Genomic DNA, 24,484 nt, shown 5'->3' on the forward strand with positions numbered 1-24,484 from the left:
TATCTGGATTTGTGTCACATGTTGTAGTATTCATTATATACTCCATTAAAAAAATAAAATTAAAAAAATTTCTATGATCCCTGACTGGTTAGCCATGTGATTAATTCCTGTGCTTTGTTATGTGTGTTAAATGTCTATCCTTAGCTCAGAATTGGAACATCTTGGCACAGTTATTAGATCTGGAGCTGCAGACACAATTTCCTGTATAAATCCCAGTGTGTCACCATTTATTGATTATATTGCCTATTCTTTGTTTGATTTTTAGTTTCTTTAGACCTGGTTCCCATCAGACTGATGAGTCTCTGCAGCTGGCTTTGTTTGTTTTTTTTAAAAGTAAGAATCCAATCAAATCAGCTGTGGTTTGCATCTTGTGTTTTCTTGCAGGACTAAAGACAGCATGTATCATGCCCTGACTTATGCCACCATACTGGAGATGCAGGCTATGATGACATTTGATCCTCAGGACATCCTGAATGCAGGAAATACAATGAAGGAAGCTCAGGCCACTTGTCAAAAGTAAGTGTGCAGCAATTCAGTCATTAAGTTGTCCCTTCATGGGAAAGTTTTGAAAAAGGTGCAGGTTAAAAAGGGATATCGTTTCATAGAAGTCATAGGAAAGCAAGTTGGAAGGGACATCAAGAGGTCTTTCAGCCCTCCTGCTCAAAGGAGGCTCAGTTATGAGGTCAGACCATGTGGGATTTTTATTAGTTTAGTCTTGAAAACTTGAGTTTACTGCAATACCTGACTTTTCTTGTCAATTAGATTTTTATCTGGTCTGTAGCCCTGCAGTGTCTGGAGGTTACTGATCATTTGCAGACACTGCAGAACCTTCCCTCTTGGTGATGGTTGGACTGCAGCTGTCTTTGAATCAGCTGTGCCCCCACTTCTACAGGCATACTTGCACACAAAATAAATCAAAAAAGCCCCATTATTACCTTCCTTTATCAAGACAGATCTCTGCCCATGAAAGGTACAAAATGAGTCCCAGGAGGACCGTGCTGGCCAAGTTCTGTGTGGGATCTGGCAAGGTGAATGAGGGTGGGTGACCACCAGAAGTATGTCAGTGCCTGTATGGGTGGGCAGCTAAAAGATGCTGTTCTCTGTTGCTGGTGCTTCATGTACAGAATGACAAAACTGACTTTTTCTGCAGATTTAGGAAGAAATCTACAGTAGCTGATTCTATCAACAGCCTTGTGCATAAACAAAGCCTTGAACACTTCACTGAAGGTAACATTAGCTCTAACATGCATAGTGTTTTAGTGTTTTTCTCTCTCCCTTTTCTTTTTTTTTTTTTTTTTTTTTTTCCCAATTTGAGTTGTGTAAAATTGTTCACCCAGTGTGTTACTGCAGACTGAATTCACTCACAGAGTCACTGAGACATCTCCTGGGTCAGTGTTGGGCACTTGTCACCACAGGAAAAATCACTGGGTTTTTCTATTGCTGATTCAGCATATAAAAAAATTGCTGGGTAAAGAAATACCTTTAAAGAAATAAGGAAATGCCTAGAAAGGTTCTGAAGCCAGGAATTCCTGGAAAGCACCAGAAAAATTCCTGCTGAGTTTCTCTGTCTCGTTTCTCTTTGAAGTTACTTCAGTTGCCTGGAACTGAAGCACTGCAGCAAATCTGGGAAAGTTGTTTCTCAGTTTAAGCTTTGCAATTTTATAACTTTGTTAATGGGCTAAATGTTTGTTTTTTAATTACTGTTTGTCTGATTGTTTTCTTCTTCCCTCTGTGTGACACTAGAGGAAATCCATGCAGAAATTTGCTATGCTGAATGTTTACTTCAGAGAGCAGCACTCACCTTCCTTCAGGTATGATTCCTCCATGGCTCTTTGAGATAAATCCTGCATGTTGTGTTGGTTTTTTTTCTTATCTTTAAACTAATGAAATTGTAGGTGACCCTAGTTTGATCCAGTGGTGTAGAACTGATTAAATCAGGATTTTTTAAAATCTAGATTATCTGCTAAAGAAGTAGTAGAATTTTTTTTTCTAAAAATGCTTAGCTCAATGCACATTGCACTGAGCACCCCATGACACCCTTCTCCAATCCCTTTTGGATACGTGTAACATAATGTAAGCACTGATACTCAAATACTGTGTGTTGGGCTATCAGGTTTTAAATAAAGTAAATAAATAAGTGGTGGTTGAAGCTGTGCTATGCTGGAATGCAAGAGACACTTTTGGTCAGGGTGATGTTTCCTTTCCCAAGGCTGCTTTCTCACTTGTTTGTTCCTGCACAGCTTTTGTAGCTGTTAGGTTCCACATGTGCTTTTTGCCAAACAGTGCTACCTGCTTTGAAAAGAAAAGGGAATTTCTTGGATTTTATCTGTCTGGACTAATGAGGCTTGGTTTATTTGATGGATCAACATGAGCAGCACTCACCTGGGCTCCAGATTGCAGTTTAAATCGTTAATCTCAGTTGGAATAAGTGATATCTCTTCTTGATTTGTCTGTACTTGCTGGATACAGGGGGCTTCTCCACCTCTGCAGAGAGATAGCAAAAGCCACATTCATGAAGGGCTTGTGCTTCTTGGATCAAAGATACTGACAGAGAATGAAATGCAAGTGGTGATTTTCATAGTGTTTGAGGGTTGCCAGGTTTATGTTGGTTATGGTAGTTTATTAACTGTAACCTTTCCCTGAGATCTGCCATGCTCCTCTGCTGGAATCTATTGCTTCATAGCAAAACCAGTAGCTCCTGAGATTTTTAGAGTGCTGCTGATGGTGATGTTGTGGTAAGATGCTGGATTTTTAAATGGCCAGGGAGTAGCTACCTTTATCTGTATTTATTCCTTTGGGGTTCTTTGGGTTGAGTAGTCTCTAGGACTGGGAACAATTTGGGTGATATCTGAAGCTTTGGAAGCAAGGCTTTTCAGAACTTCTTTCTTGTGCCTGTAAGAAAGGAGTGCATAATGCAGTGTCTCTTGGTTTTAAGCACAATTTTCACAGGTACCTGTTTAAAATGCTCATAGATGCATGGGAGATTTAGGAATAAGACAATAAATTCATGTCCTCTACTACATAAAGAATGTCTGTTCATTTGCTTCCTTCTCTAATCTGTGTTTAATTTTTCATTAACACATGAACTGGTTTTAAAAATTAAACAAAGGCACTTGGTCCCAACAGCTATTGAAGTGGGTTAGTTTTAATGCTTAATGTGAATGACCACAGCCAGTTGAAAACACATAAAAAATTAGTGTCTGGATTTTTCAGGGACTCAGTTATTCTCACATTGGTTATTTCTCATGAATATTTTGAATTCAGACATTTAAAATCCATCTTCTTTTGTCTTTTTTCCATTCAAAGGAAAATGGAGCTGTACCTTTGCTGATAGTTGGGTATGCTGTAGCCCCTGCTGCCAACTAAAAACTGACTTTGTCTACAGAAGAAATAAAAATAGAGTCTCACCTTTCTTTGGTTATTTTGTTTGCATTGGATTCCAGTCTCTGGGGATATATCACCAGGAATTGCAGGTTCATTTATGGCACTATTGACAGTGTTGCTTGAGGATGACTGTGAAGGGTCCAGGTGCTGCTGGCTGCAGGGTGAACCCCTGCTCTTCAGTTCAGGCTGTTTGGTTTCCTCTGTTAGTTCATAGAAAGCAGTCTGGAAGAAGCTGAAATGTAAGTTTGATTGGATTGAGTTATCTTCCTGACTTCCAGATAGCTGGAAAGCTCTTTGAAGCAGGGTCTGTCTCTTTGCTAACATATTGATGAGGACAGTTGGACCTCGTTTCCTTAGCAATTACAGTAAAACAACAAAATGTTCATCTGATCCAGGCTATTTCCTCCACAGTGCTTCATATAGCTTCTTAAAATACCATCAGACAAAAAATATCTGCTAAAACACATGTAGTCTTCCTATCCCAACGTAGCAGCAGAATGAGAGATTCTATTATGATAAGGCAAGAAAACTGCCACCAGGAAGAAGTGAGACTAAAGAATTCTCTCTTTGAAATTCAACTGGAAACTAATGGTCCTTCAGGTACACTTTGCTGTAAGTTGTCAGGTCATCATAGCTTATAAAGTATCATGTTACCTTACTGGGGTGGATCTTGTAGATACTTGAATATTCAGACCAGAAAGAGCACATCCTGTGCATCTTTGCTTACTCTACTTCCCTTTCAGGATGTGAAACTATATTCTGTAGACTCCTGAGGACAGGCAGTTAATTTGAATCTGATGCTGAGCCAGGAAACCCTTCAGGTCTTAATTGTGCTGAAGGACAAATGGGAGAGAGCTATTTTTTGAAGCAGCCACGAATGCACAGACCTTAGGTGCCACTCATCAGCTCAGTCCCTGTGTGTGTTAATGCACATTCAGAGGGTCTGAAGGTCACAAGGGCCAAACAAATCAGAAAAGGCAGCAAAGTGTGTATGTCTGAACAGACTAAAGATATTTTAATATAGAAAGGAGGTCCTAAACCCATCAATTGTTTCTCAGAGACTTCTGTTGTCTGTGTGCTGATGGTTATAGTCGAGGCATGTGTTTATCTCAAGAAGACAAAAGCTCTTTACAGTGCTAACAAATTCATATTGCTGATGTTTTTCCCTTCTAATAGGATGAGAATATGGTCAGCTTCATAAAAGGAGGCATCAAAGTCCGAAACAGTTACCAAACATACAGGTGAGTCAAAGTGATGAGGTGATTAAGCATCTCTTTTCAGTAACAAGTGCTGCTGTTTGGATTGCTCAGTTGACAAATTAATTACTGTTATATTTATTACAGCCTTCACTGTGGGCCACACATCTATAGGCTTTCTTAGCCCACACAAATTCCTTCTTTGGCTAACAAAGGACATAAATGCTATGGTTTATCTGGACTGTAAAGATCCTAACCCTGTTAACTCCCAAAGTTTGCTTACCTCAAATACTATAACCTTGAAATTATGTTAAAAAAACCCCAAATAACTGTCCTAGATGATGTAGTGGTCATTGTGTCTGCACACCACAATTTGGAGGTCCTGCAGTTATTAGGGATATGTTATGGCATTTCCTTATAGTTCTAAATGCAGCTTTTTGGAACTTTTAAAACCAGTAGCTAAAGCATAAATAATTTCATAGTAAATGCATGAAACTAAAACAAAATTAAAAGGCAATAAACTGGAGAGATTGCAGTAGAAAGTGTAAATGGCTTCAAAGAGATTAAACACCTTCACAGGAAATGGGTTTAGAGAGCTTGGTTAGCATCATGGCACAGATGCAGCCTCCATGTCATGAAATCCCTGAACAGTCAGTTCCTAGAGGATGCTTTTCCAGGCATATGCCACTGTCTGAGTGAGATATTTGGTTAGCTGGATTTCTAATTTGGTTTTAAGTATGACAGTTGCTCTACTCTAAAGTGAAGATTCATGCTATTGAAAATGATAAGCATTATCTGAACTGACAATATGCCCATTGCTTTGTGTCTATAAGCCAAAAACATCTGCTCAAGCAGGTTTCTTTTCACCCAGGAAGTTATGGAGTAGTCCTTTCAACATGTATTAAAGGCTTTTAAGTAAAATAATAAATTCTAAAAAATAACATGAAAATGCACTGCATGGGAAGCATACTCAGTTGTTAATAAATTAAGATCAGCTCTAGTGCTTGTAATAAGAAAATGTTATCAATTTAGTAGCTCTTGGGTGGTCTACTTCAAAAGAATGCTGGTAACAGCTTGCATAGTACTAAAATATTAAGAAAGAGAAAGTTTGCGTGTGAGATTGGCAGAGAAGGTTTTGTACCATACCTGAGATGGAGGAGAAATAATTGTTTCCTGTTCTGGTGGGAGTGTGGTGCAAGAGAAAAAACAATAAAAATTGGAAATTAGACTTTATTTGATTGATTAATTTTATGTACAATGTAATTTCTGGTATAAAAAGCCATCCTTCAGTTCCCTGCTGTCAGCAGTACTGCTTGATAATCTGCAACAGCAGCAACCCTGAAAAACAGGAGTAAATGTTGCAAAGATAGAAGTTTTGAAGCTCTCTTTCAGGGACAAAAGGTTACCAGGCAATGTAAAAAAAGATGGAATGAAATAAAAAGGAATGCTAATTATTCAGAATGAAACATTCACTTAATAGAAAGTATCAGAAAATTTTCACAGCAGTACAGACGTACATGAATAATTTATTGGAAAGAAAGCTAAATATGCATATTATTTTCATTTTTTTTTTAAGACTTTAGATTTGGACTTGGAGCAGCCACAGTAAGTCGTGTGTCTGGCAGACACAAACTGGCATCCAGTCCAGATTCTCCAGAAGTACACCAAAAAGGAGAGATGATAATGTCCATATTTGTGTGAGTTGTAGGAGACTCTAAATGCAGCCCATTGTAAAGACTGCAATTACAGTGAATAATCCTGTAGCTGTTGGCAATAGCCAGCAAATAAAAACATGACAGCCTGAACACAAATGTGAGGCTGCCATTAAAAGTCTTTTACTGTTCCTAGTAATTAACAAAATAAACTAAAATGATAGTGTGTAAAACACTATAGCTATGTAGCTGCAGAAAGCTTGGAGATGAAACAGGTTCAAATCCAGCTGGATAACACAGGGAGATGGACACTAAGAAACTGGGATTTATGGAAGTCAGAAAAATAATGAGAAGTAATTTGATACACCTAATTTTAAAATGTTTCTTACCATTGTCTTTTCCTATATAAAACAAGTGTCTTTTTGAATGAATGTGCACAAAAAGGGAATACCAGGAATTAGTAAAACTTGAATCAGATTTATTAATTCAGCTCTCCTGCACTGCCCCATCACCTCTTTTCACAGCAGTAAAGGTCATTAGCCACCCCTGAAACATTTCCAGGCAGAAGTGTGGTTGCAGATTTGACAGGAATTGTTTGACAGGAATTGATTTCCACAACTTATTTTTTTAATTTATAGTAATGTGACAGAAATGATTTGTTGATAATCCAACAAAGTGTTGTCAACTTCTTTTTATAAATACAATATATTTCAAGGTAACTGAGTTACTTTTTTACTAAACTGCAATTAATCATGTTATTTACTGACACTGTAACAGATTCATGTGCATTTTCAGGGAGCTGGACAGCCTCATACAATCTCCACATTACGTCAAGGGGGAGAACCACCTTCATTTTGAGGGAGGTGTAAAACTTGGAGTTGGGGCATTTAATCTGGTATGTACCAATGGTTCTTCTCTTGAACTGAAGTCCTGCAATCTCCTGAAAGTGATCTTAATTTAAATACCTGGTAAATTCTACTGATATTTATGAATGATATAGTTAGAATTGGGTACATGCAAGATCCTGGTCTCTTGTCTAAGGATGTCAGGCAGTGGTAACTTCATAAATAAGAGCCTGCAGCATGAACATTGCTGCTCTGTGTGGGCAGGTCCACTTGCACATCCTCATGGGAAGGTGAATTCTCTTCTGACATGGCCTGAAGGCAGGTTCTTTGGGAATTTATCTGAGTGCCTGTGCCCTGGTTCCAGTAAAGGTGTTCATTAGCCAAGTGACCAATGCTTGGGAGCTACTTGGATGGAGAGAGATGCTGCAGTTTCATGAGGGCACTCACTGGGTCTGGGGCCAGGAAGAGCCTTGTAGAGAAGCAGCAGCTGCCTCTGCTTGTTGCCTTCCATTTGCTGTGTAAAGGGCACTTGGGAAGCCAGCAGGGACTTGGGGCAGGGGATGTGAGTGGGGCCTGGGGTGATGTTCAGGCCACTCTTAGCTGTTGCTGCTTGTGCTCTAGTCAGAAAGTGTGTGAAAAAATAGTGCAGGAGAGCTCTGGGTATATCAGAGGTGTTGACCCAGAGATGATGATGATGATGTGACATGGTTGCTCAGGGGATGGGCTGCAGAAAGTGCCTGGTGCTCCCCCTTGCTTGTGTTACTTCTTCTGAGTCTGATGTGTGCCCAAATGTGAGGCTTCCTTCACAAAGAATAAATATGTACCAAGTGTTTCTGAAACATGCCAGAAGCATTAGAGTTACTTAAACATGTTCTGTGTAAATATTATCTATGCAGGGAACCCTGGAGTCACAAGGCCTCTGTATTAAAAAAAAACATTTCTGTTTAAATTGTATGTAAAACATAGCAGGTGTATAAATTTACCTAGGAAATCATCAGACACAAAAATATGTGGAAAAGTTGTAGGAAGCAGGTGGTAAGCCAAAAGGCAGAAAGCCTGTTAGTGCCTAACTTGCATTTTGTTCTGTAGACATTGTCCATGTTTCCTGCACGGATTCTGAGATTACTGGAATTTGTGGGATTTTCTGGGAACAAGGTAAGTGTGAGCTAAGTATTATTGGTACATTCCTCTTACTCTAAATTTAAAAAATGGAAACAGGAGTTTCTCTCTTCCTCATCTGTAACCCTCTGAAGCCTTCTGGATGGTATCACGTGCTCACTGTTGGCACTGATGCTTTCGTGCAGCTCAGTTTTTTTGTTATATTTTTGTCTGAACTATTACACTTCAAAGACTGTGGTACCATTGTCTTTATCCTGTTTCACAACTGTATCATTGTTGAACAATGACTAACACAGTTATGTTGACATATGTGATTGTGCTTAGAAATCCATAGCAAAAAATGTGTATTCTTAGCCTTTGATATATTAAGCTTACTTGATAGTAACTATCGTGGTATCTGAAAGTTTCTGACAGGCTCCTGCATGACATCCAACTGGGTAAAAAAAAAATCTATTTAATTTCTGATTGTTTTTCTCTATGTCTTTAATAGCAACTGATAACTTGAGTGTGGCACCTAAATTCTCTTTGCCTAAACGAGTAAGTGCTTTTTTGCCTAGAGAGTGACCAGCCTGACCTATGTTGTTTGTGCATGCAGTTTAAGGACAGAAGATTAGTAATGAAGCACCAGTAACTTGCATGAACATGAGTTACTCTGCAGGGTGGATGCATAGAAAGTGCTGTGTTAGTTTTTTTGTGGATTTGTGGTTCCAAAACAGGATACTAAATTGGTGGGAATATCTTGGCCTCGATGTCTTGTACTTGCCTTTGTCTCTTGTTCTACCAGCAAAAGGTGAGATCAGGTTCCTGGGTAAAGAAAACATGGTTGGTTTAACTTAGTCACACGTATTTCATAAATTTTGGGTAGTAAGGTAAATGTTTGATGTCCCACAGACACAGCAAAAGCTGTATAAACAAGTTAAAACTTAACTCTCTTGTAATGCTTGGTATTCACAAAACAAGTTTCAAGGAGCTGCAGCCTTACCTGACAGGTGGATGAGTGCCATCACCATTTTATTAGTTTGCAGAAAAGGTCTTGAATCTGAAAGTAAAGTGTTTTGTTTAAAAAAATAAGGTTTGAACTTGTAAATTTCCAAGAGTTGACCATGAGCTGTTTCACAAGCAGTAGAAGTAAAAGTGAAATAGTTCTGCCTGTTAGTTATGAAAACAAGGAGCATTTAAAGCAAAATGTTCTAGAAATATAAGGGCAATCAGGTCATGAACCAGCGGAGTTCTGAGAATACTTTGCTGAATGCTCATTACTGCAGATGAAAATTGTCCCTCTAATTGAATTTCTGGTGGGTTTTTTTGGCCCTGGGATTTCTTGTATAGCTACGAGTGGGCTGATATTTGTGTTGATGAGTTAGTTCCCATCCCAGTTTTTTAATAACCCACTGAATCATGATCTAGATTACCATAAATCTAAGCACAGACCTGCTCTCTGCACACCAAGGGAGTGTTTAAAGATGTTGATCAAAGTTCATTGGTGGTCATTTATCTTAACATCCTAAAAAAAGCCTTTCTGCAGTTAACATTTGTGAGTCCAGTGCCTAAAGCCAAAAGCCAAATTGCCATTGTGTTTGCAGTCCTTACTAGGGGAGGTCTTCCAAAGCTTGCAAGAGGAATCTTTCCCCTGCAGTATGAAAAGGCTTCAAAGTGGAAGAAAAACTGATACAGGAGGAGGAGAAGGAAAGTTTGTATGTTGTGTCCTGTGCCCCATCCAGAATAAAGGAATTTTGAACACATCAGTGTTTGCTCTTGCAGTCTTTTCCATTAAATGCTCATGGTGAGCATCATCAGAGTGTGCAAAGGGGAGGAGAGCTCCCCTTTGTGCCTTGATCTGAGAGAGCTGCTTTGCCCTGAATGACATTTTGCTTTTGGTGTGGCTCATGTGTTTACTGAAGCTGGATATCAAATTGCATTGTGTTATCTCTCAGGATATTAATCTGCCTTCCAGCCAGCAGATATTCCCCGAGGGACTCTTCTTGTCTCTCAGACATGTCATGCCTGATAGTAAATGAGGACATGCCCAAAGCTCCATTACTTTCTGAGCCATTTGTGGGCACTGTGGACAACATGATCAACTTAACAGCAGTCTGGAGTCTCAAAATAGTAGGTAGGATAAGATCAAGAAAGTTTAAGAGTAACCTGGGGCCACGTTCGTTCCCTTTCACTCCCAAGCTGTGCCAGTTTTGCCACTGTTCAAGCTCCTTTCCCCTGTGTCATTACTCAAAATATGAGTTTATCTGTGTTGAATTTGCATTTGAGCATTGAGGTTCAGTGTAGATCAGGCCACTTTTGTGAGAAGTTTTTTGTGGGTATTATGTGTTACAGACCATAGGGAGGGCAAGTCTTCCTTGCACCCTGGGTAGAGGATGTGTCCCATCTGGATGTTTAATCATTAATTGCTGATGTATCTCCCATATAAGCACTGAAACCTTCTTACTGACCTCTCTGTCAGGTCTCAGCTTAATGTTTGTTCTTGTCCTTGTTTTATGGACAATTAAAAATACTGTGGTGCCAAGCTGTGGAAGAGTTTGACATGGGCCCACCATATGTAAATTGAGATTTGTCAGAGGGTCAGATGACAGCATGATTTCAGGGGAAGGCAGGAAAACTTTCAGTTATAACCAATTTCTGTCAAATTATACTTTTTTGATGTAGGAGGATGTTTTTCCCAAAGCAGCAGATCTGAAGAATATTTTTGCTTTCTCAATTTGCAATAAATTGAATTCCAGTTTCCCACTGAGCGCCTTTTTGATTTGTAGTTTGGTCTCTTTTGCAGATCTAAAATGAAGGTTATATCAAAATTTTTTTCATGGCATACATTGAGGTGCCCCATCCACCCATTTAGTCCGTTCCTCATAAATGCTGTCAGTATTATCCATATTATTATTTCTCCTTGCAAAGCCTGCAGTGATGTGATCAGGTCAGGGGACATGAATGCTGACCTTGCTTTGCTTCCATTGTCAAGATCCCTAACTAAAAGAGAAGGATTAAAAAATACTATTGAAGAGCTTTCACTGTGACAAGGTAGTTGGATTTTAGTCAGTGACATCTTAAATAAATACAAACCAGTCTCAGCATTGCCTGATAATGGGTTTGATCCTTGTCCTTGTTCATTCTGCATTTGCTCTGGGGGAATGCCCACTGCTTGTGTGTGGAGTCCTGAATGACAGCACTGGATGAGATGGAACAAGGATCAAACCAGTGAGATACTGGTGTGGTATGATGTGGTGACAGTCTTGGGAATTAAGAGATTGTGGGATATTATGAGCAACTTGCACAGCAAGGTGAGGGTTATCCTATTGCATCATACTCATCTCTTAAGTAATGTCATTGCTCCCTGCTCTACATTTTACCTTATGCCCTTCAGAGTAACTTACATTTTGTCTGAAAACAAAACCTAAATGTTTTAATGTCATTTAAGTCTTCTGGAGAAATTATGAGCACTTGCTGCCTTGACATCTGTTTTTTTATTGTAGCACTATGCCCTGTAAAGGAATTTTGGAAGCTCATTCTTGGTGTGCTGGGACAGCTCACACCACCTGTGGCATAGGTGTGGGAGATGTTTATGGGTTATTTATGGTTAGAAGGTGTGCCCTAACAATTAAATATAATATATTCACTTAGTGACTGGCAGCAGTGAGTATACTTTGTTTATAGAGTTGCCTCTTAAGCTCAAGTAGTAGCTGTGTGTGATTTAGTACCAAGATGCTGAGTTTATTCCTCCAGGTGAGCATTACATGGGTGTAATAATATTTCCCAACTCATGACACCTCACTTGGCTGATTAGGTTTAGGCTCCCTGTGTAGAAAAAGTAGGTGCCTGGAAAGGTAATTTCATTAATGTCTGACCTGGGTTTCTGTGCTGAACTTTTCCTTGGACAGGCTCTGTCTCTGCCAGCCACAGGCCCAGGGAATCTGGCTGCCTGAACACAGGATCTGAAACGTGTTTCCCATTCCCACTCTTTATCATCCTGCTTTCCTGGGGATCTTGCCATTACAGAAGCAAGTTGTAGGAGTTCTCTTGAGGAGAAGCAGTTTTGTTGCAGCCTTTTCTAAAACCAAGTGTTGAAACACTGATAACACCCACTACAGATTTCTTTTTTTCAGATTGTGTCTACTGATTATTTGTTATTTCTATAAAAAGCTTGGGGTATTCCAGTGGCAGAGTGAAAAATAAGCATTCATTGATACCTTTACTGGACAAAATAGGATTATGGACATACCACAGAGTGAACAAACTTGCTTGGTGAACTTTCCATACCTGTGTGCCTGTTTGGTTTAAGAATTTGGTCTCAAGTGTGCCAGGTTTGCAGCTCTTCTGCTGAATGGGCAATGTCCTTCTCCCAGGGAAATCCCAGCTCCTGCTTCCCAGGATGCAGCCTCATGAAGGGTGGGTGTGAGTTGCACTCTTGTTCACAGATGTGATAGATTTGTGTTTGGCTGTATTAACATACATTTGGGGAACTAAAATAAGTGACGTCAACCTGACAAATAATTAAATGGTTCTGTATGAGTAATATAGGGTTTTCTGACATTCTTAGTGCTATTCTCAAATGTGATCAGCAGCCATTTCCATTTTATATGTATTTTTATGTTATATGGAAGAGGTCAAGCATTGTAAGGACTGCTACTGATATCAGTAAAGGCTCAGTGAACTATCCAGCCTGAGGACTTTTTCACTTGGAAAAAAAAGTAGTTTGGAAATAGACTTTGGAAATTTTTCTGCCAAAATTCATTCCACAGATAGTTTTGTCTTACTTCTGCCTTGCAGTGCAACTAATTCTTTTTTTTTTTTAAATTCCAATATTTGTGGTTTTCCTAAGGCAGTTTAAAGAATGGAATATATCATATTTTGTTAGTAATCTCTATCAATCAAACTTGTGCTCTAAAAAAAAAAAAAAAGTTGGCTTTATTTGTTGAGTGCTACGTTTTCATTTCTTCTGAAGTGACATGCAAGCCAGTATTTTCATTGTTTTGTCCAGGTTATTGCATTTTTATACTAATTGACCTGCAAATTTGTGTGTTAATGGTACTTTTTCCTATAATGTAGTAATTAATGCAATTAAGATTTTTTTTTTTTTTTAAGAACACAGAATAACTATGTGAAAACAATCACACTAGTTAAGTGGAAAGGTGCACATATGATCAGCACTAGAACATGATTACAGGGTTCAGGGATTGCACAGTGAGTGGTAAAGGTTGAGGTAGTGTGACATTCTTCTGTTGACAAGGATGCACACACAAAAAAAAAATCTCTGCTGAGATGGTGCTCTGAGTGTTCTCTGTGATGCCTTCCACAGGGGCTCCAACAGGCATCCCTCAGGGTCCCTATTTATAGTGTTGCTGGTTTGAAAGGATGCACTTGAAGCCACGTACACCATGTCCCAGTAATTTTCCATTGCAGTCCCAGTGTAACTTTTAAACAGACTTTTCCTCAACACTCAGTGGACGTCTTACTATTTACTAGTTTATCTATCTCATGTTTAATGTGTTTGCATTACTTCTATTCATGCTTCTTGTATCATGGAACCAGTCCTAGAATGGGCTCCTAAATCCTGTTGCCTCAGGAACCTGAATTCTTCAGTTCTCTCCATGAGTGTGAATACAGCTTTATACTGGATTGCTTTAGTTCTTCCCAAAGGGAACAGAAATATTCTTCTTTTCATCATATTTTTCCACTGGTGGTAGAGGGCCAACACCTTTGCAAAGCTTGTTTTGTTTGTAAGATACTTAAAAACATCCTTTTGCCCTATTATCCTTTGCCCTGCTATCTGCAGATTAATTTTTTTTTTCATGGTATCTTTGACTTGCAAATGCAGTGAGTAACAACAAACAGGGATACGCTGCACCATGGTGATGTTGTTACTTGCCTTGCATTTGAAAACTGTTTTTTGTTTCTGGAATGCTGTTCAGCAGTGGGATGATAGTGATAAGTTATCTACATTCATTCTCTTATCTTAACCATGTAATAAATCCCAAATTGCTGCCCTACCATCAGATAAGTTCCAGTCTAAGCAACAATTTCATGAAAAACTTGGATAACTTCACACGTGCGTTTTTATCTTTGATTGCTATTTATTTCAGTGCATTTTGGCAGTTTGGTGAGTGAGCAATCTTGTAGTGACACTGCAGAAGTTGACAAAGTTGCAAAGCACAACTGTGATTCTTTCCTAATACTTTGTCTTCCTCACCTCTCTCTGCACAGGAGCACGGTCTGCTGCAGCTTCAAGAAGGAGCATCATCATACAGCTTTAGGTCGGTGCTGTGTACCATGCTGTTGCTTTGCTATCATACTTTCATGACCTTTGTGTTAGGTAAGATTGTTTATAATAACTCTTGGAATTGATTACTTCTTGTGGGACGCAGAGGGGGAAAAAATTTATTCCATCACCTGTTTGTCGCTGAATTGTTTGCTCGTGATCAGATTAAATGTCATTTGTTAGTGGGTGATTTCCCTATTGTGAACATAACTGGAGAGAAGAGCACCTTAATCTTCAAGGTGGAGGTTTGTTTAACACATAAAGGAGAAGATGGGGGTAGCAGAGGAAGTTGTGAGAAATAAATCTGCCCTGGGGTGCATTATTGTGAGGTTAAGATAATGGCTGTAAGTGGTAACTTTAGGATTTTGTCCATGTTTGTATGTGATCCCTGACTTTTTTGGGAAGTGATAGCTTTCTGCTGAGATACACTTACCTGTTGTCTCCTGCTCAGTCATTCTACAGAATGTGTTGGGCTGCTCATAAGTCAATTTTCAAGTCATTGTTGTTCAGGTCTTGCTGCTTGCTGGCTTCATGCAACACCAGCCTGTGTTGATGCCTTACTTACCAGAGAGAGGAACTTACATATTGGTCAGAAGAGGATGGTTAATCAGTACCTTGCATTCCTGCTCTTTTTATTTATTTATTTATTTATTCATTTATTTTATTACTGTTTTCATCCCTTGCATTTTTATGCATTCTAGGGACAGGAAAAGGAAATGTTGAGGAGGCAGAAAGACTACTTAAGCCTTACTTAGCTCGCTATCCAAAGGTAAAATGAATCGTAATTTAGTTTGGTCTAAGAATGTTTTCTTGCCAAATAAGAAAGATCTAGACTGTATGGTCAGCTTGAAAACTGTTATAGAATACTTGTATTTTTATTATTATTTATTACAGGGAGCCATATTCCTGTTTTTTGCAGGCAGGATAGAAACACTGAAGGGTAACATTGATGCGGTAAGTAATATTCTGCTCTTGGGAAAGCAAGTCTCAAAAGCTTTAGAAGAACTTCAGGATCAATGTTTTGTTTTTGGCTAATGCTTCCTGTGGCTTTGGCCTGTATGTAATTTGTAGTTTATGCATTACAAATAGGAATTTTGAAGTCTAATTTAACTAGCACGTTTGACCAGCTCATTTTGCTAAGCTTTCCACTTTCTGATAATCCAGTCCACTGGTATTAATGACACAGTTTTCTCAACTGTCTTTCCTACCCTGAAGCAAAAGCTGTGCCTTTAATAATATCCAGTGGCAATCCTCTGCCTTCATTCTGCACGGGGAGTCATACAAGACTTGAAAGTATTGGGGAGATGAAGGATGTGTGCCCAGAGTACCCTGAGACAGACTACGAGTTGCTGTGCAGTGTAGCTGCTCCCTTGAAATCTTTGGAGCCTCAATAAATAAATGTCAGCTGAGCATCTGTCCCCTGACCTTAGTTTCCTGATTTCCCAAGGCACATTCATTTTACCTATGCTTAGAAGTTACTAAAACATCCAAGAATGAGCTGTGTGGCATAGGTAAACTTACTAGCACCACAGTGACTGTGAACTCAGGGCCAACACTGGGCTGGTAACAATTTGGAAGTTTCAGGAGCCGTGCCAAGCAGATCATGTTGTCTATTGCAACACTGGTGTGTGTGCATTGACACATGATTAAGGCAGCATTTGGAAACCTCTGTCCAGGCAGTTCATAGGTATGAAGAATGTTGTGAGGCTCAGCAGTACTGGAAGCAGTTTCACCACATGTGTTACTGGGAGCTGATGTGGTGCTTCACCTACAAGCGGCAGTGGAAGATGGCTTTCTTCTATGCAGACCTGCTGAGCAAAGAAAACACTTGGTCAAAGGTAAGTGGAGTGGAACAGGAGGGCACAAGGCACTGTAGTGTCTTAACTTTCAGTCAGGTTGTTTTTTTTGTAGCTTTGAAGATGACTGTAAAACAAAACCTGCTGTGGTTCTTGCAGAACAATGTGACTTGCAAACATTCAGATCTGAACAGACTATGGGCAGATAGAAATCTTCTGGGCTTGACTTGTAGATGAAGAACAGCATGTGAAAAGATGTTCTGCTGTGTAGCAACCAGTTGTGTCATCAACACGCTGCAATTAATGGCTCAAGTTGCCATTTCTTTCATTACATTATGGATATAAGGTCTTTATGGTGGTGAGTGAGGCTAGCCAGGGTGGTGCCTCCAGAGAAATAAATACAATTAGAGATGCCTTGCCCTGTGCCTCTGAAAGGGAGAAGTTCTTCTGTCCAGAACCCTGGTAACCCTCTGTCTTCCCCCACACCCCAGGGAAATCTCACAGAAGGGATTAAGTCTGGCTAGGATTGTGTGGCTTTATTGGTTTGTTTCTTTGAAATGTGATCAAAAATAGGTGGTGGGGGGGAGGGTATCTCTGCCTGTCTTTTTTTTTTTGGCCAAGTGGAACCAAAACTGACATAAGGTCCAAGCAGCCAGGTGAGAGCAACATTCTCTGTGCTCCCACTCAGGTGACAGCTTCAGGGTGGATTCTCTGTGCCTTGGGGATTCCAGCAATGGGTTCAGCCAGGTGGATTCACTGAGGAGCTCCCATGGGACTCACCCAGGGATGCACTGCCTGGCTGAAAGCTTAAATATTCTGAAATGCTGTAGGTTTACTATTAATGTGTGTCCTTTTAAACTGTGTGTACAGTTTTATACTATATTGCAGGGACTTCAGAGAAGTAGAGAAGATGCTTCCTATTAATATGTAACCTACACTGCAGTGTGGTAGTAGTGAACTAGTAACTACATGTGCTAAATGAAAGATGGTTACATATATGCACTGTTAGGTTCCACTGTAGATAATTATAGCTTAAAATACTCCAGAAAAATCCTGAAACTTGTGGTTACTGTAGAGTCCTTCAAGCAGTACTCAAGAACTCACCAACTCTTCTTTCTTGCAAGAGTTTTAATATCATCTGCTGCTTTGCTTTCCTTGGGTGCTTCCTTGGCATTGCTCAGCAATCCCTGTGAAGTGAGAACTTTCCATAATCTGAAATAATGAAACCTTTTCCAAAACAATTTCATGTTCTCCAGAACCTAACATTTGAGGGATACTACCAAGGTGTGATTGGGCACATAGATGATTTAGTAGTATTTTTTTTTTCCACTTTGAGCATGACCTTTTCATAAGTTTCTTAGTATGCATTCCTGAGAGTAATAAAAATCCACTTTACACAAACATGACATTTGTGCTTGGAATGTGGACATAAAGTATAAGATGATACAAAGTAAACAGATGTACATGATACAAAAAAATGTCTATAATCCATTTACTAAAAAACTATATCCTGCTTGAAATATTGTAAGATTACACTTGTTTGTGAGCAAAAGTAGCAGCTTCCTCCTCTTTGTAACTGTTTTGTGATTTAGATCAATATAGGTGATGCTGTAAATTCATTTTTCTGTACAGATATTCTTGATTCCATTTGCAGGCTACTTACATTTACATGAAAGCTGCTTATCTCAGTATGTTTGGACCAGAAGACTGCAGTCCTTTTGGAGATAATGAAGTTGAATTATTTAGGTAAAATATTTTATCTTTTCATGTCATGCTGTTGGGGGAAGAGAGGCAAAATTGTTCATTGTGCAACTTGGAAGATCAGCACAAATAAGTGTTGGACGTGTAAGAAATTACAGAATTAAACATTCCCATTAGATTAAAGACAGCCCTGAATTCAGACAGCATATTTCTCCTGGCCTGGAAACACTTTACAGACAGGACATGAGGTCTGTCAGCCATAGAGTGGATGCTGCTGTTGAGTGTATTGTTCACTTTTTTAATCAGTTTTTTCTTTTAATTTTCTTTTAATGTGAGATCTGAAAGCCTCCAATGGATTATGCTACAGCATGACTACATCCTTAGAGGTGGCAGCATCAGTACCAGTGGTTTCTTGGGTTCTGAGTCTGAGAGGAATATGAAAGAGTTAAATGTGCAAGTGAATATGTGCATTATTGATACAGTGAATTAACCCAGCTGCAATGTTTGAGCTCAAAAGTATCTAAACTGTGCTGGGCTGAAGAAAATGGATTACTTTGGTTTTTTCAATTTTTGTACAAATTCTAAACATCACTTTTCTATATGCTTAAATGAATTGATGCTCTTTAGACCTTCTGTTATTACAAGCAGATTTCACTGGGTTTGGAATCCATTACAAACCAGTTTGGCCTTTGGGAGAAACACTGACAAAAGCTACCTGGCTTCTTTCTTAGTCTGTGAAGGGAGAGGGGCCCTTTATAAGTTAAGTACACCATGCAATTTATTCTTTGGGTGGGGAAGAGTCCCTCTTCCTCCTGCTTGATTAAAGAGGAAGCCCAGAGATACAGGTGCCCTGCATTAAGGCATCTTTTGTGAATATGGATTCCTCAGCTTGCCTAGAGGAAGTGATAGCTTGGTGTGTAACAGCTCTTCAAATACTATTTGTTTGGGGGTTTTTAACTTTAAAATGGGATTTTTTATTTTTTTTTTTCACAGAAGAGAAATTTCTTACATTGTCCTTTAAATCTTCAGGATTGTTCCCAGTTTGAAACTGAAAATTGCAGGGAAGTCACTGCCTACAGAAAAGTTTGCAATTCGGAAAGCTCGGCGATACCTTTCCTCAAACCCCATTCCTCTGCCTGTTCCACCTTTGGTAAGGTAGAAACACACACAACCCCCCTTATTATAGTTTTGGTTTGGTTTGTTTTTTAATGTCTGGAAATAAACCTGAGATAATTAGAATAGTCTCTTTCCATGTTTCTAAGGTAAAACCTCTGCAGGAGACTGGAATGTTCCCAAAGCAAAGCCACATGAATGCAAGGAATGCTGTAAAACTGGGGCATGCACCAGCCACAGGGAACTGAGCCAGTTGTTTGTGACATGTAAATGTGTTGCATGTGTAGCTCATTATTCCAGTTACAGACCAGCATGCTCCTCACAGCTTTCCTTTGATTCTCATTTGAGGAACTTTGCCCTAAGTCTCTTCTGTCACATGTCATTTACTGAGATTACTAAAAGAAGACTCAAAGGTACAAAGGAAATGGGGAGGGAGAGGAAAAAAAGCAAGGAAACAGTACAAGAACTGGAAACATGTAAGCATCTACTTAATGTGCTCCAGAGCAACTCATGGGTGCTGAGCTGAATCCTTAAACACTGCAGAAAACTTGCATACAGCTAATTATTTTTTTTTTTTGGTGTTGTTTTGTTTTTTTGCCTATGATGCTGGCCAGTTCCCTGTTGCCAGCTGAGAGCAGCTGCATGAGGTGCCCATTGCCTTGCTCCTTGTGTGCTTACAAAAATTTGTCTACAAAGAACATGTAAAAGAACATAAAAGGGTTTTGAGCCCACTGGTTTGGCGAGCGCAGTGGTGTTTACATTTGCAGTGCTTTGAGCTGGTGCCTTGGAGAAACAGCTGGATAATTAGTAAATACTCTTTTAAGAAAATGCCTGAGACACCAGGGGGACAGTAATTTTTCAGCCCACCAGCTGGGTATGTGACACAGTGCTTGCTTCTTGAAGGAACACAGTGGTTACAGCCACGGTGTGGGTATTCTCCAGGGACTGCTCCCCACTAAGTCAGAAGGCTGAAATGAGAGAAGAATTAGGTCGCTTTGATTTGCCTTTCAGGATTTGGAGGTTGTAGAGTAAAAAAATGTACACTTTGGGGTTTGGCTGGGCTGTTGTACTGGGATTTTAGCAGAACTCAGGGGGAGGTGTTTGGACATTGCCTCCCGTGCTGCTGCTGCAGTTGCATCCCTGAGGCAGCAGATGCCGCAGCTGAACGGTCCAAAACCCTCAGACTGTGGACCTGGATGCAGAATCTCCTCTCTGGGATTATCCTTTTCCTTGTGAAGGGACCTGCTGAGAGAGAGGACTCCCCAGGCAAGTCTTAGCTCAGAGATTTAGCCTGGGGTAAGTGTAGTTTGAGTACTTCTGTGTCAAAAAAAGGTTGACAAATCTATGCTAGATTCAGTAAGTTCAGCAACTTTCCAATCAGTAGAGACCAGATGGTGAAAGCTTCAGTGCCTGGGTTAAACAAACTGCTTCATCTGTTCTAGTCTGACAGCTTTTTGCACTGTAGTTCCAGAACTCAGTTACACGATGCAGTGATTTTACTCAAAAGCTTTAAATTACCAAATACAGACTGGGTCATGTAAAAAAGGAGGATAAATAACTTCTCATGATGACCAGTCCTAAGTCTGTATGATATTTCCATCTTTAATTGGGCACACTTGGTCTGTTGATACACTCTAAAGAGAGAACCCCAGTAACAAATAGGAATGAAACCGGTAGTTTTAAAATAAAATTCAAGTACAGTTGAATAAAAAAGAAGTTACTTTCTATGGGAACATCAAACCAATATGAGGAATTTAAGGAGTTTACAGTATGGCTCTAAAGTTGTTGGTTTGTTTGAAGCTTTGCTTAAAGGTGGGATATTTGGTTTTCTTTTTGTTTTGTCATTTCCTGAGATTTCATGTTTTTCTAGGGAAGCAATACATTGTAGTTATTACTGCCCTGGTTGGGATAGAACTAAAAAGCAAAGGTAATAAGTAAAGGAAATAATAAGTGAAAGTAATTAATAAAGGGAGAGTTATCCATATGCTATGAATGTGTTAAGTCTGTGTGTTTTGCTGGTGCTTGCCTTCATCTATAAGTGAGACCTCATGTTTGCATTCTGTTCAAGTAACCCTCCTTGCATTGTGTGTAGTAAAAGGCTCTTTAGTTGCCTAATTTGTTCTGAAAACCAATATACCAAGTTCTTAGTTGCAATGAAATTACGTTTTGACAAACAGACTTTTTATTTAAGGATTCTGCAACTTTATCATCACACAGAGATAAACTAAAGTACTTTTTAACTGTATTTATCCAGTGCTGTAATTAATGATGCTGTCATTTCTCCCTGACCCTAGGAAATGATGTATATCTGGAATGGCTATGCTGTAATTGGGAAGTGTCCCAGCTTAACAGAAGGCATGTTAGAGACTCTAATTGAAGCAGAAGAAGCATTGGCAAGAAGTTCAGGTAATGTGTGGTATGGTTTAAGCAGGTATTCTAAGGTGCAATAGCTAAAGGTGATATCTGTGTATAGAGACTCTTCAGTAAATTTAATCTTACCGTGGGAGGAACATAGGTAAGGAAGAGAGAAACTGTTTTTGCAGATAGAAATAATTTTCCTTTTTAATATAAGAATAACTTACAATAGCAGAAAGTCATTTTTCCATCCACAGATGTGTATTAGGAACAGTTTGTGACTTGTACTAAAGGCCTGTTTATTTTGCTAGATCAAAATCAGCACGTACATTGGCTTGATAACTTGGATCATGAAACTTCATGATCCTCAGATAGTGCATTTCAGTTTTGAAAGATAAGTGGAAGACAAGTGAATCTTCTGTTTGAAAACTGCTGTCACTTTACAAAGTGTCCTTGGGCTGAATGGTATTGGTGTGTAAGCAGTATTAGAAATAATAATAGTAGAAATATTAGAGTAATAAATACAAATCTGGGACACCATGGATGGGCTTCTTTTGCAGTAAGGAAATGGGCACAGTTGAGGTTCTGCTACCACATCTTTTGTGCATTAGCCATCTGTGAGAAGGTTCAGTTGATGGTTTTTTTTGCTACCAGTCTTTCCCAGGTCCTGTGGGTATGCAGCCACTCTGCACAGCTTTTCTCTCTTACTTTTCTTTCTTACTTCAGCTTTTCTTACTAAATATTTTCCCTTATTATTATGCACTGCCTTCCTGCAGAAGGATCAGGCCTCTGTTGACAGAGCAGCATGGGCAGAATCACTGCATTGCAGTCTTTTCTAGGACCTTGGTCTCCCTGTCCACATTGTGTTACACAAGATTTGCAAGAGTTGCTTGAAAGGCTGAAGCTGTCTCCTTTTTAGTTAATTGTGAAAGAGAACAGAAAAACATTTTCAGTGGAGGTGACATCTTGGAAGAAGGCTTTTCACCCTTTCATTTCCTTTGTCACCCATTTTGCTACTTTATTTTGAATAAGTGAATTAGTTATTTTTCTGTTGCCTTTTTTTTCTTAGCTGTTAAACTGTGGCTAAAGTTGGCTTTTTTGCAGGGATTTGTGGAAGCTGTTTCATATTTATAAAACACAATGAGGACGTGTAAGTGAAAAGTGAGATATATTTTGAACATGCCAACAATTTAAAGTATTACCTGTTCCAAATAGTGACTTGCTGTTTCCAGGTGCCATGTTTTCCCTGAGCTTTCCTGGCAGTGTTTGAGCCTAAACTGTTGAATTTTCAGGCATTTTCACTGTGTTACCATCAGATTCACAGTGTAAGAATCCAGCACTATAAAATTATGAGTCCAATGTGCTTGTAGCAGCATTACATTACATACAAGATGTAAAAGGAAGATTATTAGGAAGTAATTCCTAGAGATATAAATCTTATCTGCATAATTTTGTCTAGGATAGGTCTCTAAATGTTTACTTCTGCAACCCAGGGAAGATCTGTTGTAAGGAGAGGAAATAAACATGTATGAACCTCTCCTTGCAATAGAAGTGCAGAAGAGACAACTGATCTGCCTTTTTTTTTTTTTTTTTTTTTTTTAATTTTAAATCCTGTGAAGTACATCCTCTGTGGCTCTGAATACTTACAGTGTAAAATTTTGCCCTTTTTCCTGTTCCTTCTAAAGGAGTTTCCTGCAGTCTTTGGGCATCTTCCCTGTGATTTGCTTTGGTGTCTTATGTGTGTAGGGGTCTCTGTGGGACTTAGCAATAGAAGTGACTCCAGTTGTAGGATCCAGGCTTCCAAACAGCAGCTGTTTCATGCAATGTATGTCAGCATTTTGTCAGCTGGAGTGATAAAGGAAGAACCAGGTAAGGTTAGGGAAAACAGGTGCCATTCAATGGAATTATCACACATTTTGCAGAAATTCTTTTCAGCCAGCATTTCATGAATTGGAAATGAGCAAGCAAGCTGAAGGTTTTGCTTGAAAACCTAAAGACTAAGCTGCCTGTATGGAATGGCAAAGAAAAAGCCAGATGTTTGCTTTGAAATGTATCATGCAAAAGTTTCCTACTGGATGGAGTGTTGTTACTGGTGACTTTAAAGCAGGCACTGGTATGGTTGTAGGACTCTGGGCACTCAGATGTGTAACTCAAAAGAAGTCAGCAGAAGGTAGTCATAAAATGATGAGGGGATGTGAGGTGCAGGTAGCAAGGTTTGTCATAGTTGTGTTCAGCCAAAGGAAGGTGGAGAACTGATAAAACTCTTGCTTGGAAACAGAACATGTGACTGAAAGTCAAGGGAGGAGAAGAGCTGTGCATACACAAGGGCAATAAAGGCATAAGGTAAAGAGATTCTAAGTTGGACATCAGTATTTCTAAAGTGGACACTTTAAATTAGTTTTTAGGTATCAGAACAGTAAGATTGTAGATTTCAAAGGGAGTAGGAAGGGAAAGAACAGCCCAACAGTTTATAGACAAAGTTTGATTTATGAAAAGGTTGGCACATTTGTCTCTGCATGAAATGAACTCAATTGACCACTAAGTTCCCTCTGTCCTGTGTTCCAGCAAATGGTTTGTGCTCACACCCTACTTGTGTAAAAGTCTCTACTGCTCTAGAGTTTTTTAAAACTTGCTATTTATTTCATCCTGCAGCTACAGAATTACTAGCAGATGACCAGTGTGTGATAAAACTGTTAAAGGGTTTATGCCTCAAACATTTGGGCAAGATCTCAGAAGCAGAAGACCATTTTAATTACATCTATTTAAAGTAAGTGTTCATATGGGGTGCAGAGGCAGAGCTCTTTAGTTTCTCAGTAACTTTTCCTTTCCAGTAAGAGGAGATGCAACTGGGATATGAACAGAAGGGAGAGGACTGCATCCTATGGAGTCAGTTTGATACCAAGGAATGACTTGGAACTGCCAGTATTGGTAGCCATGTATGGAAGAGTTGCAGATCTGCACTTCTGACAGATATTTCTCCCTTTTTTGGGGATTATACATACAGAAATTTTTTGACATACAACTCCTTCCCCCCTCCCATTCTTCCCTCTTACCAGTC

The 24,484-nt window shown here is 39.3% G+C and overlaps 1 protein-coding gene across 1 annotated transcript in view; it reads left to right on the forward strand.

Moving 5' to 3' along the window:
- TTC39A (tetratricopeptide repeat domain 39A) overlaps positions 1-24,484 on the forward strand; it is a 43,894-nt gene that overhangs the window by 14,221 nt on the left and 5,189 nt on the right. The window contains exons 3-16 of the mRNA XM_071750169.1: positions 385-516; positions 1,151-1,227; positions 1,744-1,811; positions 4,561-4,625; positions 7,028-7,127; positions 8,167-8,232; positions 14,407-14,515; positions 15,163-15,230; positions 15,356-15,415; positions 16,138-16,299; positions 17,912-18,003; positions 18,988-19,108; positions 21,366-21,477; positions 24,079-24,193. Of these exons, the coding sequence (XP_071606270.1) occupies positions 385-516; positions 1,151-1,227; positions 1,744-1,811; positions 4,561-4,625; positions 7,028-7,127; positions 8,167-8,232; positions 14,407-14,515; positions 15,163-15,230; positions 15,356-15,415; positions 16,138-16,299; positions 17,912-18,003; positions 18,988-19,108; positions 21,366-21,477; positions 24,079-24,193 (1,347 nt within the window). The remainder of the gene's footprint in view (positions 1-384; positions 517-1,150; positions 1,228-1,743; positions 1,812-4,560; positions 4,626-7,027; positions 7,128-8,166; positions 8,233-14,406; positions 14,516-15,162; positions 15,231-15,355; positions 15,416-16,137; positions 16,300-17,911; positions 18,004-18,987; positions 19,109-21,365; positions 21,478-24,078; positions 24,194-24,484) is intronic.

This window comes from Heliangelus exortis, chromosome 8 (genome assembly GCF_036169615.1).
Source record: "Heliangelus exortis chromosome 8, bHelExo1.hap1, whole genome shotgun sequence".
Classification (NCBI taxonomy): Eukaryota; Metazoa; Chordata; class Aves; order Apodiformes; family Trochilidae; genus Heliangelus; species Heliangelus exortis.